The sequence below is a fragment of the Diaporthe amygdali genome (assembly GCF_026229845.1).
Source record: "Diaporthe amygdali strain CAA958 chromosome Unknown NODE_11_length_1138210_cov_64_948100, whole genome shotgun sequence".
In the NCBI taxonomy this organism is placed as follows: Eukaryota; Fungi; Ascomycota; class Sordariomycetes; order Diaporthales; family Diaporthaceae; genus Diaporthe; species Diaporthe amygdali.
The window spans coordinates 703,535-717,582 of NW_026517031.1; the positions used below are offsets into that span (position 1 = coordinate 703,535).

The 14,048-nt window shown below is 52.2% G+C and overlaps 3 protein-coding genes across 3 annotated transcripts; 2 read left to right on the forward strand and 1 right to left on the reverse strand.

The window, feature by feature from the left end:
• Positions 1-178: 178 nt before the first annotated feature.
• J7T55_014498 (uncharacterized protein) lies at positions 179-5,944 on the reverse strand (the record flags this gene model as incomplete). The annotated part of the gene is made up of 1 exon (XM_053142500.1): positions 179-5,944. One exon carries the CDS (start codon positions 5,942-5,944, stop codon positions 179-181), a length of 5,766 nt encoding a protein of 1,921 aa, XP_052994685.1.
• Positions 5,945-7,984: 2,040 nt separating this feature from the next.
• J7T55_014499 (uncharacterized protein) lies at positions 7,985-10,808 on the forward strand (the record flags this gene model as incomplete). The annotated part of the gene is made up of 12 exons (XM_053142501.1): positions 7,985-8,187; positions 8,246-8,349; positions 8,418-8,466; positions 8,559-8,674; positions 8,734-8,865; positions 8,928-8,968; positions 9,032-9,157; positions 9,225-9,557; positions 9,631-9,972; positions 10,038-10,164; positions 10,427-10,454; positions 10,646-10,808. 12 exons carry the CDS (start codon positions 7,985-7,987, stop codon positions 10,806-10,808), a joined length of 1,764 nt encoding a protein of 587 aa, XP_052994686.1.
• Positions 10,809-11,833: 1,025 nt separating this feature from the next.
• Positions 11,834-13,928, forward strand: J7T55_014500 (rhamnogalacturonan lyase; the record flags this gene model as incomplete). The annotated part of the gene is made up of 4 exons (XM_053142502.1): positions 11,834-12,500; positions 12,659-12,723; positions 12,777-13,666; positions 13,721-13,928. The coding sequence occupies 4 exons, from the start codon at positions 11,834-11,836 to the stop codon at positions 13,926-13,928; spliced, it is 1,830 nt and encodes a 609-aa protein (XP_052994687.1).
• Positions 13,929-14,048: the final 120 nt, after the last annotated feature.

The window sequence follows — 14,048 nt, forward strand, 5'->3', positions numbered from 1 at the left end:
TTGCGGTGCGAAAATGCATCGGGACGAGATTCACTGTGTGATATAGGGCCAAGACCTCAAAATAGATCACACGGCGAGACTGTGAAGGTGAAGACCAAAAAAAAGCAGTCATATAATGATCTTATTATTCTCATATACCATTGAACATATACACACGCGGCTTGTCCCGATCCCGCCGTCAGTTGTACTGCACACTGCCCCTCCTGAGCAGCTGGCTGGCAGCCCCCATGATCCCAGGGCTGCTCGTCCTCGGGCCAGCAGCAGCACTGGGGCTCCCGGGCGCAGCGCCTCCCCCTCCCCCTCCGGCCCCGTCGTCAGACCGCTGCGCAGCAAGCACCGCGGGTGGCAGGCCCAGCGTAGGGATGTTGCTGTCGGCCACGACAGGGCCCATCCCGGGCGTGACCGATAGGTTGGTGGTCGGCCTCAGTCGGCTGCTGCCGGCCTCACGCTGGGGCTGGGGCATATGATGGTGCTGCTGCTGCTGCTCCAGCACCTCGCGGTAAAACGCCTCCAGCCCAGCTGCGTCGCCGCAGAACCGCTCGAACTCGGCCTTCAGCCCGGAGGGTTCCGTGCCTATCGATGCCATCACATTGGCCGCCGCCCCGCCCGGGCCCCTCGACGACGAGGATGTCGCCGCACCACTCCCCGCCTGCGGCACGGCGAACGGCTGGTCGATGGTGGAAGCTGTGCTTGCCGCCCGTATCACCGGGCTGCTGTACGCCCCCACCGGCCGGAGCATCGGCGATGACGTCGGCGTCACCCCTGCGAACCCCAGGGGCGTGAAGGCCCCTCCCAGTGGGCCGCGCATCGACCCGCCGCCGCTGCCGCCGCGGTCGATGGACGCCTGCTGCTCGCTGCGCAGCTCCCGCTCGCGCGCCGCCATCGCCGCCCGGTTGGTGTACATCCTGTTAGCGATGAGCAGGAAGTGGCCTTCTTCCGAGATCTGCGCGATGACAGTGCCTGAGCGGTGGATATACTGCGTGTACTTGAAGTCCGGCTTGCCCCAGGAGTACGTTACTTCGACGTTGCTCGGGAAGTTCGACGCTGCTTCCATATCAAGGACGAAGTCGAGCTTCCTCAGGATTGCTTTCTGATAAAAGTGATCCTCCATCTTTGCCTGCGGTGTGAAGGAGGTCGGATCGTAATATGTGATAGGTTGTTGGCTTGGAGTTGGCACCGCCAGCTTGACAACGTATGGCCTCCGGAAAGGATTGGTGTCACTGATCGCGCACGCCTCCGCGATGGGCACTTCAACCAGCCGCAGGCCGAACCTGGCCATGTCGCGAGTCCACTGCTCTACGGCATCTTCAATCAACTTGGCTGTCGTGTTCATCCACTCAATCCGGATGTGGTAACAGTTGTCCGGATTGTGTAGACGATCGTAATGTAGGTCGATCCTCTCAGGTCGGTACGACCTTTTTCGTGGGTCCACATCGTACTTCATGATTTTGCTCAACGCAACCCTCGGCCGTCTCCTGCTGGCGTCAGTAGCCGGTATGGTAGGGGTAGTACCACTTGACGTTGATGAGTCCTCCTCGTGAATGGAGCCTGGCCTTGGGAAAGCCAACGGCCGAGGTGAATCACGAGGTAGGTGTTCAGCTATCGGTGTCGACGGAACGGACGCGAGGTTGCGCCTTGCGCTATTGAACCAGCTTGGCGGGTGTGGTTTGGCATATTCGCTGCTGATCTGATAGAAATATTGCCCGTCCCTGAAGGTATGCCGTTTTTCAACGTGAACAAATAAGCCGGGCTCTTTAGAGCTATCTTTCTCATCGTCTCTGCCCTTATCCACCATGAGACTATCGCCTAATGCTTCGGCCTCCTCCCGACTTTCGAGATCCTCGAAATTGTCCAGCAGCCAATTGGTCATGTCAGATCCGATGAAGCAGTTGTAATGCAGGCGGAAATGCCAACGTCGGTTCTGGAGTCTGACGCCGCCCTCTTCCACAGGCTGCTGCATGGCCTCTGCTAGAGCTGCAATGCTAAAGTTCGATTTCTTAAAGTGTTCCCTGTTTGTCACAAGGTGCCCCTTCCTGTTGCCGGGTTCCATGCTTTCAAGTAGTGGCAAGGTCTCCAGCTCCGCGGCAATCACAACGGAAGGATCCTCAGTTTTGTAGACGATATCGAGCGGGTTTGGGTCCTTCCGATTCCTTGGGCCCTGCGGTTGGAACCGACGTTCGCCCGGCGGCACGTATCGGTGTCTCAACCACTGCTGTGCCAGATACCTGATGCCTTCGAGGCGGACCTCCTCTTCATTATCCGCATACTGAGGGTTCGACATGTCTTTCGAAGAAGTGGTGGGAATCAGCACGTATCGGGCTCGCCAAAACCTGAGGCTCTCAGACATCTCATCGTAGTGCCCAGCTATGAAAGAGTCAATGTAGTTCCAATTCCTCTCCATTTTCGGTGTGATGATGTCAATCTCAGCCGTTTCGTAGTCCTGGTCCAACAGAGTACGGATCGCCGGTCTGTACATTGCAGCCAAGCCATCAGAGTGCTTGGTGGGCTCAGTTGGCTTGCGTACGTAAATGGTAACCTCCACTTCGGTCTCGTTAACACATGAGAGTTCATGTATCGTGTTCCCAACTGTCATGAAAACACTGGTTCCGTCCTCTATCTCCCGATTCCTCGAGAACACGTCTCCGATCTTCACATGCTTCTGGCCGAAAGCTTTTGCCACAGCCGGACCAATGACAACTTGGAATCCTTGGGAGAACCGCAGGCTAATAAGTTCCCGTAAAAACTCTTCTCGGCTCCTTGGCTCCTCGGTGAGATCATCATCATCTATGTCCTGTGCTATGTTGTATGGTTGACGCTGGTACTCGCGATCGAACTGCTCCTTCGTCGGGAAGTACTCCGTGGTCAGAGGCACTGCTGCTGGAGAGCATAGTGATTTCCATTTCATGACCCTCATCTCTGAAGGGCGGACAAAGACATGTTGCCATCGGCTGTACAGCCGGGCCATGTCCACCTTGTCCGTGTCTGGATTTGACGGGTTGATCATTGTCAACCAAGGCGACATGGCAGTTTTTGGCGAGAGCATGGCAGGCAGTTCTGGTACATCTCCCGCGAGAAGTCTGTTTATTTGGGCAGCATCTTCGACGTCTTCGGTCCTCTCTTTCTTTCTCAGCAGATTTGAAAGCTTCAGCTCAGGATTATCGTTACGGAGAAAGTTTGAGGGCCTGAGAGTCGAAACAAGGGATTCATTGACGAACGTCCGTGGTACAAAGTCCTGCGACTGTTGGGCACTTTTGATCAGCATCGGACGACTCGGTGTCTGCGCACGGGAATCCTTCGTCGACTCAAAGGCAACACTTCGAGGTATATCCTTCGCTCCAGGCCCGGAACTGCCGCTTGACATGCTTTGCGGTGTGGTAGGACGGCGTGGCTTCATCGAGATCTTCGAAGCCGTCAACGCCGGCGACGTCGCCGTGATAGGACCCATTACTGGGGTGGCATTTTCAACATGGACTTCTGCCGTGGCCGCCTTTGGGGCAGCGATACCGAAGCCTCTCTGGCCAAGACTGATCTGTCGGAGGAATTTCGGCGCTTTGAAGGAAGACACCTGGGCGCTCGTAGTCGTACCATTCGAGCTTTTCCTGGAATGTGTTCGAGGGTCTGATCCGTCGCGCGTCGTGCGACCCGAAAGGCCGGCGATTGTCGGCACTGCCGGAGTGCTGACTGATCCCCTCTGCTCACCCACGGATGTGCCGAGCAAACTTGTGTCTTCCGGGTGTTGTCTCCTCGCTCCGTCTTCCAGTTCTCTAGCTATCCTCGGCGTCCGGCGCTGCCGCCTCTTGGGCACCACTCTTGCTCTTGAATCGTCGAACTCCTGCAATTGTTTCCACAGCGATTTTTCTCCTGGTTTGGCATGCTTGTCAGGAGCAAACTTCTGGAAGCCATAGACGTAATCATGCAGCGGATCGTGGATCTTCTCAGCGGGTATTATAGCAAGCTCTTGCAGATCACGAAGCCGAGTCTGCTGTGCAGCAGTGCCCTGTAAGACGCTCTGAGGGAAGAAAGGATCGCTGTGAAGAGGCAGCGTCTCGATCTCATTCGTCTCCAACACGCTCCTCATTTGCAAATCGTACATGCGACATCGGATGGGAAATCGGTCCTGAGAGTGCTTCGACTGATCGGACACAGAGAGAGCAATCCCTTCGAAAGACAAGGCGTCGTCAGAGTTGCCGGTCCAGTAGGACACGTGCAGCCACTGGGGGAGGACAAAACACCAATCGTCCCCTTGGCGCATGGCTATTGACTCAAATCGATGGGAGATATCGCTTGCCCTGTTCGGCGAAAGAGAGCCTGTCAAACTCTGATAACTAGTGCCCAACGGCGTCGAAAGTTTCGGTGTACTTCCATGACTGAAGCTCAGCTTCCCTTTAGCTGCATGGCCCTCTGATCTGGCAGGGTTGCGATAACGAAACAGCGGTACAGAGTGAAGAGGTATCTTTGGTACACAAATGAGGTCGATCCCGATCCCGTTGCCGACGAGAGCCTCGGTTGTACGTCTCAACGTTTCATACTCGACCTCGAAGACGCCCGGGCCTGGGGATATCACAACAATGGAAATACCGGTTCTCCTTAGATCTCTGTCGATATAGTCGTGGGCAAACAAGGAGGATGCGAGATTGATGGCCTCGAGTACATTTCCGTACAATGCTCTTGACGCTTCAGCCTTGATCCGGGTCGAGGGAGCCTTCCCGCCCGGTTCTTCGGCGAGACTGGGAGCCGAGTTAAGGGCGTTCAGGTGGTGTATGCTGATGTCCCGTCGGAAATGGTTGAACTCCTTCTTGAGCTGGTAGAGGATCTTGGTCCATTCACCACTGGCCATCTCGCTTACTACAACCCGGTAAAAGTCTTTGTATGGCCGCCTGTCACCGCAATCCTGAACACCTGTGTAGTAGTCATTATGGAAGGTGGCATTGCCGAGCTCGGCCGTGATACCAGCATCATATTCAACTCGCGCAAACAATACGATAGTGACGAGATGCTTGACGTTGAGATCTGCCCATTTCTTGAGCAAAGCAGGCAGAAATCCGTTGACGACCTTGTTAAACATGATCTCACCAGAATCATCGGGATCGAAATCCCACATTTCTTTGGCCATCTGGATGAAGAGCACGTATCGACCGGATTCACTGCGGAAAATCGGCTTCGTGTTCTTTCCAAAGAAAGCCGAGTGGACCTTTCGCCCTTCGACGAACACGGCTGAGATTTGGGCCTTGACAGTCCCCATGAAGAGCATCATCTGACCCTTGTAGACGGTGCGGTCTGCGAGTTCTCCAACGGTGATCCTCCACATATCGGCGCGAGATAGGTATTGATCTTTAAAGGTCAACTCGACATGAGACGCCTCGGTTGCCGGATTGTTCTCGTCGACCGGGGTCAGGATAACCTGAGAGCCCTTCTTTATGCCAAAGACGTCTGCGATCTGCTTTGCAACGTACAGCTCGACGTGTGGGTACCTAGCCTTCAATTCCCTGGGCATGTCCTTGACCACGAAGATGTATCGCTTGGATGGGTGACCGGGTTCACATGCGCCATTCTTGCTTCCATCCTGAGATGCTAGCCTCTTGGCCGCAGTCGACAGCTGCTTGGAGAATTCGGGTTTCAGGATATCGATGGAAACCAGCGTGCCAGGTCTGATGTGGCTGCCGAACAGATCGAGGTTGACGAGGATCTCATCGCGGGCGAAGGACTCGTTGATGGTGACGGTGCACTTGCGCTCCAAACCACCATTGTGATGATCTCGATTGTCTCGGTCTCGGTCTCGATGGTCTCCGCGCAAGGTCGAGTTGCTCGAAACAGTGTCAGGCGATCGCGACGACTCGGTCGACATCTTGTCTAGGCTCGTCCGAGAAAGCTGGCGGAGATGCGACGACCAGTGCGGCCGTCGCGGCGCCGAGGACGATGGCATCCCTCCGGCATTACGGGGCATGGATGGAACGTGGGCGAGAAGTATGATGACCGAATCATCATCTTCGGCGTGTCTTCATCGCAGAGATCGTTGACCCTAGGATTCGCGCCGATTTGGTGGCGTAGCCCTTCCAAGCCGTCGTTGAGAGGTACCAAGGTCGCTTGGTGATGGATAGCTCTACAGCAAGGGTATGGGCGCCTATTGTCGGCAGATTCGGCAGCTGCTTGACCGCCTGGACTGATTGAGTTTAGCCGCTGTGCCACTTATAACCATCCACGACCGAGCTACTACTGATGGATACCCTACCGTGCCTGCGTAGTACAGACAGACGTACAGCTTCAAACATTTTCTTAGATCACTTATACTCGAAATATTTACAAGCTTGGTTTCTACGACTGCGACGCATACTTGCAATCAGCAACAACACAAGTCGCAAGCGTGTTTGTTAGGTGATCAGATCGCTATCAAGTTGAAGGGCTTCACTGAGCGCCTGGATAAATTAGTGATTGACCTCACATTTCCTGGATCTTTGGGTTATCCAAACAACACTGCACATTTGGACCTACAGCACGGCGAACCGTTCCAACTTTGAGTAAGCACGGAGTGAATCAGTGCAAAGCCTCGAAGTGCGAAAGACTAGAGCAGCACTTGAGGCTCATGAGTTTGACCCAATTACTGCTACATAGGAACTTCTGTTTAGAACGACACCTATGACAAAGTTCAACGACCCTTCATGTGCGACTTGAATGGGCTTTAAAGGTGGTAGTGAGATTTTTAAAGGCCGAAAGTAGCAGTCCGAGTGACACAAAATGCCTGGTAGGTAGAATGTGTGGTAGGAATGTGGAGGCGACGGCCAGTTCGACCCTGGGAAGGACAGTCTTGAGAGCGAAGCGAGTGCATGGTGGCTTGAATAGCAAGTAAATTCACCCTATCGTGCGAGGTTCTCCTCAGATTACCACTGGTCGGGGAGAAAGCCGATGATAGCTCGGACTTACCCCAAAGCCACAACAACCCCAAGCTGGACAATGTACCACACTGCTGCAAAAGAGGTTTTTTTTTAATTTTTAATTTTTAGCAGTTGAGACACTTAGACCTATCAATCTTGATGTATTTGATATTATTCACGTTCTTTATATAGTAACAAGATCATCCAATAGAATATGAAACTTCCTCTCTGAAACATCCTTAACTCTTCCTGTTGTTCTTTTCTTCACAACACCTGCAATTCCAAAAGCTCTGTTTGCAACAGGCTTCGGACCACACTCAAATATGTTGACAATACATGTCTGGACGTCAAGACACATGGATAATCGCCTTGACTTTACACGCATTGGTCCTGGTTGCGGCAAGAACAAGCTGCCATGCAACGTTATACAATATAGTTGTGGCTTCTAGGATATTCATCAACGATGTCTACGAGAAATCATACATTAAGACTTACGGTACCCTACCAATTATGCTTATCATTTCAGCCCCATAACTTTTAATGTTATGTCGGATTGGGCGGCCAATTTAGTCGCCAGTTGTCATTCCCGTGCAACACAAATGAGTGCGTGCAGTGACGTGATATGAGGAGAAACCCCAATATTGTCGAAGTCATTTCACAATGCTAGGATTCGGCGTTTCTGCTTCTTCGCATCACTGAATCAAAAGCCAGGTCAGTCTGATGCAGCGTTTGGCCATTGCGAGGTCTTTGCGCGGACGAGATGCGCCGGCGAAGCTGGGGTCTTCGGCTTTCTTGCCGAGTTTATCGGGAGCCGGAGCCCTGGCTCCAAGTTCAGGATTCAATGTGTCCTGGGGTCAGCACTCCCCTTCGATCTGTTGAATCTCCATCATTAGATTGCGGGGCCCCGCACTCTGGGTGGGTCAATATGACTTTACTAGACGTATTAATATGCATGTGTCTTCTGGGGTATGCCGCTCTTCTTGCCGATGTTGAAACATAACAACTGCTTGAAGTCGACACAACACAAACCTTCGCAAAGGTTTACTGGGAGAGGATCTACCAATCCTCTACTTTCAGTGCCTCTACGAGAGACTGGAGTCATCTCGTTGCCCATTATGTCTGAAACAATCACGCCGCAAAAGGACGATGCTGAGCATTACGAGAATCCCAAAAACCTCGTTCCGGATAGCTTACCCCTACCGGACGAGATTGCCGACCTGAGCGCAGCTGAGCAGGCACAGCTAAACAGGCAGGTAACGCGGGTACTGGACCTCACGCTCCTGCCCGTTGTTTTTATTCTCTTTCTGCTAAATATTTTGTGAGTACCAGTGAGCTACGTAACGTGTTGTTCTAGTTCTGACTCTGTTTGGTCGAAGGGATCGAAACAATATCGCTAGCGCCAAAATTGTTGGTCTGACAGACACCTTAAATCTAACAAATGATCAATACAATACATGCCTGCTCATGTTCTATGTTGGCTGTACGATCCTATCTGACTCGAAATACGGGGATAATGGAAGCATGCTGATAGACGCTGATTTGGGACAGATTGTCTAACACAAGTTCCATCGAATTTGATCATCGGGAAGATTCGACCGTGAGTAACGCTGCGGACTTGGCTAACATTGTTGTGTCCCTTGGAAATATTTCATTGTCTTGAAGGACTATTCCGTGCTGATCTCTTTACAGGTCATATTATATCTGCATTACCACATCTTTGTGGGGTGTCGTTTCGATGAGCCAAGGTTTCACTAAGAACTTCGCCCAACTGGCTTCTGTCAGATTTATCCTGGGGCTTGTCGAAGGTATGTAAAGTATCTCCAATGGTGAATCTGGTTCCGGTTGGACTGCTAATAATCGACAGCGCCATTTCTGCCGGCGGTTTTCTTCCTCCTGAGCTGCTGGTATACCCGGGCCGAACTACCACCGCGGATCGCCATCCTCTACGGCGGGAACATGCTAGCCACGGCGTTCTCCGGTCTAATCGCAGCAGGAAGTATGGCTACCCTGCTCGACATCTTTTGCGGAGAAGAGTATGACTGAACTAATGGAACACAGTTACTTCTCAGATGCAAGATGTTGCTGGAAGGCCTTCATGGGTTTGTGCTCTCTGGCGGAAAATAGCTTCTGGCAAGACCGTTTTGCTAACCAAATCTGAACAGGAATGGCTCTTCATCATCGAGGGCTCTATGACCGTGGGCATAGCACTCCTTCTGCTTCCGCTTCTCACAGACTATCCCCTTCAAAGCAAACACCTTTTTCTCTCGCATAAAATGCAGCTTTACGCTGTAAGTGAAGTTTTAGTCATATTTGTGTGCCCCATGTCTCTTCTACGATAGCTGACTGGGTTATTAGGAGTGGAGAATTAGGAAAGAAAATGCCGGCATCGTTGATGAGGATCCCGAGTCGATTTTGTGGGGACTGAAGCAAGCACTGAAAGACCGCAAACTGTACATGTTTGTCATCTTGCAGATGTCACTCATTACCGCCCAGTCGTTCAATAATTTCTTCCCTTCCATTGTCGGCACACTCGGCTACGACAGCACCAAGACACTGTTGCTCACGTCTCCGCCATACTTCTTTGCCTTTTTTGTATCTCTAGGCGTCTCCTTCCACGCCTCGCACAAGAATGAGAGGGGTTATCATATCGCGATTCCGATGCTGTTCGCCCTCGTGGGGAACATTCTGGTAAGTCACATCCAGTTTCATACATACAACTTGGCCTCTCCTTGTGCCGGTCTTTCTTGCTGACTCTGTAAAGGCTATGTTTGTTCCCTCAACTGGCGGCCGCTACTTTTCCATGTTTCTAATGACGGGAGGGTCCTATTCCCCATACAATCTCTGCGTGAGTTGGGTGAGCGCATCGCTGCCTCGGCCCCGCTCAAAGCGAGCCGCAGCCCTGGCCATTGTCAATTTTATGGGCGCGGGTGTGGCTCACTTTTACACGGCGTATATGTTCCCTGATAGTCAGAAGCCCAGATACTATGCTGGTGGGGCTGTCATGAGTGTTTCATGCCTGCTTTGCGCCTCCCTGGCTTTGTATATCAAGCAATACCTGAAGAAGCAGAACAAGAAGTTCGAGAGAGAGGAGCAGCAGGGAATTGTCAGCCATGCGGATATCAGGGGTTCTAAATCTGGTCATGGTGGCGATGCTGTGGTGGCATTCAGATATGTGCACTAGGGAAACGCGCCGAGGATGTGAACGGCCCCGACCTGATCCATACGTATCGAAAATCCGGGGACAATGAGCAGCCAGAGACTCGAGGCTCAGGGTCCGGTGCGAGTAATCTTGTCAGTATGAGCGATCAATGCTATTGCATGCCAGAATAATCGTCCCCGAATGTTTCTGCGATATAATCGAGTCAAAGACATAAAATCGCGGTCTGCCTTGTCAATGAAAATGCTGCGGATGGTCAATAAGCTGATGTTCCCTATTGGTAGAGCTACCACCACCAGGAGTGTTGATTCACAGCTCTTTGCAGTTTGTCTGGGTTGTGAGATGCTGGCAGTCTTAGTCGGATTTCACATGGCCCAGCGACACCAGTTCTCAACCACAGGCCTGAGGGACGGATTGCGGGTGATGTTGTAAGTTTCACCCAGAGCGGCGATGACGGCCATAGTTTTTACGTGCTGTTTCACGCCTCGGGAAACGGCCCTGTGTAGTCTCTTTCGAATCTCTTCGAGCGCATGGAGATCCTTGACTGCCTCATAGTGTCTCCAGGTACCATAAAACTTAATCCCCTGACCACAGTCCCAACCAGTTGTCCATCCTGTAGTTCTGGTGAGATAACCGATAGCGCTCTTTGCAGCGATAATGAGTGGTGTCGGCTTGGAGCTAAAGCCGACTGGCCCAGTACCAAGGCGCTATGGCTTGCCAAGAGAGGAGACACTGGCAATATAGCCTATACGAGAATCTTCAGCATCGCTGGATGCCTGTGACCGGTCAGCTGGCAAATTTAACAAAGCTCTGTGGTTTCCCTAATTATCTTTTGTGAACAGTCGAAAGGTCCCCTCAGGTCTATTTCGCCCAATATGCCGATCAAGAAAGCCCGCCATTGCTCCAATACATATGTTGTAATACATACTCAGAAGTCGATCTTACCGTTGGATGTGGAATTCACGGGAACGCGCCTCCGAATCATTTCCCCTTGTGGATCAGACTCGCTGCGGTGTTACCTGCCCAAAATCTGTTTTCTGATCGCATATATCAATAGATCAAGCCAGTCATTGCAGCGATCATCCCTGGAGGTGCAATGTCGAAGTATCGATGCGACATTTCGCTTACTATACGCAACCAGATAATTGAATGCATGAAAGCCCGCATTCTCCTATCTCAGCATAGTCAAATGTGCAACATCTCCAGAGTTATTGACCCAGGTTTACAGCATGACTTCATGACCTGACGAAATCACCTCTTGTCGTCGTTCAAAAAGTGACCGAACCCAACGACAGGATTCTACAGGCAGCCAGATCCAGGCCTTTCGTTGTCAGTTTCCACTGAGACAGGTTGGTACAAAGAAACACCAGAGGAGGTAACTGGTTACGGAAGGCTTCTTCCGCTCGCCAATACTTTCATCATGGGCCCAGCCCCACCTCGCTGGAACTCAAATGTCAGGAACTGTACACAATGAGGCCAAAGTAATGTTGCTACTTTGAAATATATTAATTGGGCTGAAGAAGAAGAGGGAAGCTATGGAGGCCGATTCTCAAGCTTTTCCGGCCTCTTTCTACTTGTTTCCTAAGTCTTGTACTACAAATGTCAGAAGTTCAGTTACTTCTCGGTCCCTGCTCTCGCGAGGATTTCCTCGCGCTCGGAATAATGTTCTCCTTTTCTTCTTGGCATCTTGGTATTCTGAAAATCAAGTAATGCATAAGAAACAAGATGCAGTCCTATTTTCATCAAAGCATTGTGTTGATTCTTCATTGACCGCATACCGTTGTCCAATCCCGGTACCGAAGTCAACATGGGAGTGCTTTTTGCCCTCTTGAGCCTCGCCCTATGGGCTCATGCTGGCCTTGCTGCCATCACTGCGACAGAGTCATCAAGCACTATCAACATTTCCAATGACAGGCTCTCGATCGTGGTCTCAAAGAGTGCTGGCACCGTCAGCGGTATCACGCTCGATGGCCAGGACCTGCTTGGTTCTGGTGGCAGGCTCTACCTCGACTGCCACTGCGATGGCGGGTTCTGGAGCTCAGGAACAGGAACTCTTTACAAGGGGACCGACAGCACCGGGACGGCCTGGGCGGGCGTGAAGCTGGGTAGCAACTTCAGCGACAAGCACATCTTTGAGACATACTTCTTCCTCCGAGATGGTGAGACCGGCCTTCACTCTTTCGGCCGTGCTGCCTACCCCAACGGTGGTGCTCTGGGCGAGATGCGCTTTCTCTTCCGCCCGACCTCGACCATCTGGAATCAACTCTCATCAAGCAACGAAATGTGGTCCGTTGTCCCAACCGGCACCCGCGAAACCGTGCAAGACACCACATATTATGTACCTGGTAGCGGCGTGAACGAAGTGTATCGCAAGCAAATGTCCGACTATTTCTCCAAGTACATGTTTTCCGAGTCCTGGGAGAACCACACCCACCACGGTCTCTTTTCTGACGGGACGGGAACACGGGACGGAAGTGTGTATGGAGCTTGGCTCGTTATGAACACCAAGGACACGTTCTACAACGGACCAAAGTGGTCCGATCTGACTGTTGACGGCATTGTATACAATTATGTTGGCATGTGACAAATCTGCTCGTGCTCCCATTGACATCAAATTGCTGAACTTCTCCAGTCTCGAACCACCACGGAAACGGGAATCCTGATCTTACGGGAGGCTTTGATCGCACTTTTGGTCCGGTAAGGCTGGCGCTCTTGTGGCACCGCTCGGGAGTACCGAAGTCTGATCACAGTCCTACTACTACTTCAACAAAGCCGCCAAGGGCACTTCAATCCAGAGTCTGCGTGCCGATGCCGGAAAATTCGCTGACCCCTCCTGGAACGCACCATTTTATGATTCCATTGCCCGATTCGTCCCAGGTTACGTCCCGACCTCTGGCCGTGGCACTTGGACCGGTCAAATAACGCTCCCAGCAGGAATCTCCAACGCTGTCGCCGTCCTTGCTAGCAATGGCATTGACTTCCAAGATAACAATTTTGACACAAAGTCATATCAGTACTGGGGTTATGTCGGGGCCAATGGCGCTATTACGTTGCCTCGCGTCAAGGCTGGAACGTATCGCTTGACCGTCTACGGCAGTGGTATTTTCGGTCAGTACACACAGGATGGCGTAGTTGTGAAAGCGGGTGCTACCACAAAGACAGCTGCGACTTGGGTCCCTGAGTCGGCTGGCACGGAGCTCTGGCGTATCGGCACTCCTGACCGCAGCTGTGGTGAGTTCCGTCATGGCAAGGCAAGAGACACCACACGCACCAACGCACCAAATCAATACCGCCTCTACTGGGCCGTCCACGATTTCCCAAACGACTTCCCCAACGGTGTCAACTTCCACGTGGGCACGAGCGACATTGCCACTGACTTCAACTACATCCACTGGAGTGTATTTGGTGGCAAGGCCAATACCATCCGTCCAGATCCTTACTATACAAATGTCAACAACTGGACCGTCACCTTTGACGCCACTGCCGAGGCGCTCGCAGGCAAGACCAAGGCTACCTTCACCATCCAGCTTGCCGGTGTCAAGACGTCCGCGGGTAACACCGACAGCGCTGACAAGCCGTTTGGTAACCTGCCATACACGGTGGTCTTCAACGGCAAAGCTCTTCCTGTTTGGACCATCTCGTAAGTGAAACCCGCAGCCTGCCGAGAGTGAACGTGTCACTGATAGTGTGACAGATCCAAGCAGAGCAGCTCATGCGGTGCCCGCTCGGGTGATTCGTGCTACGTAACTGGCAACAAGTGGACTTTTGATGCCAGCACCTTGAAGGCGGGCCTGAATACTATTGTGCTTTCTCTCCCTGCAAAAGCCACTGCTCCTGAAGATGCAGTCTTACCCGAGAGCACCTATCTGCAATATGACGCGTTGAGGTTGGAGCTTGCATAGATGTCTCGTTCAGCCCAAGCCACGGATCCGAGTATTATGTGGGATTTAATATATATTGGTTTGACATTCTGGACACCTGGGCCTAACTGGCAGTGAACGCTGTGAATCTTAACATCATGG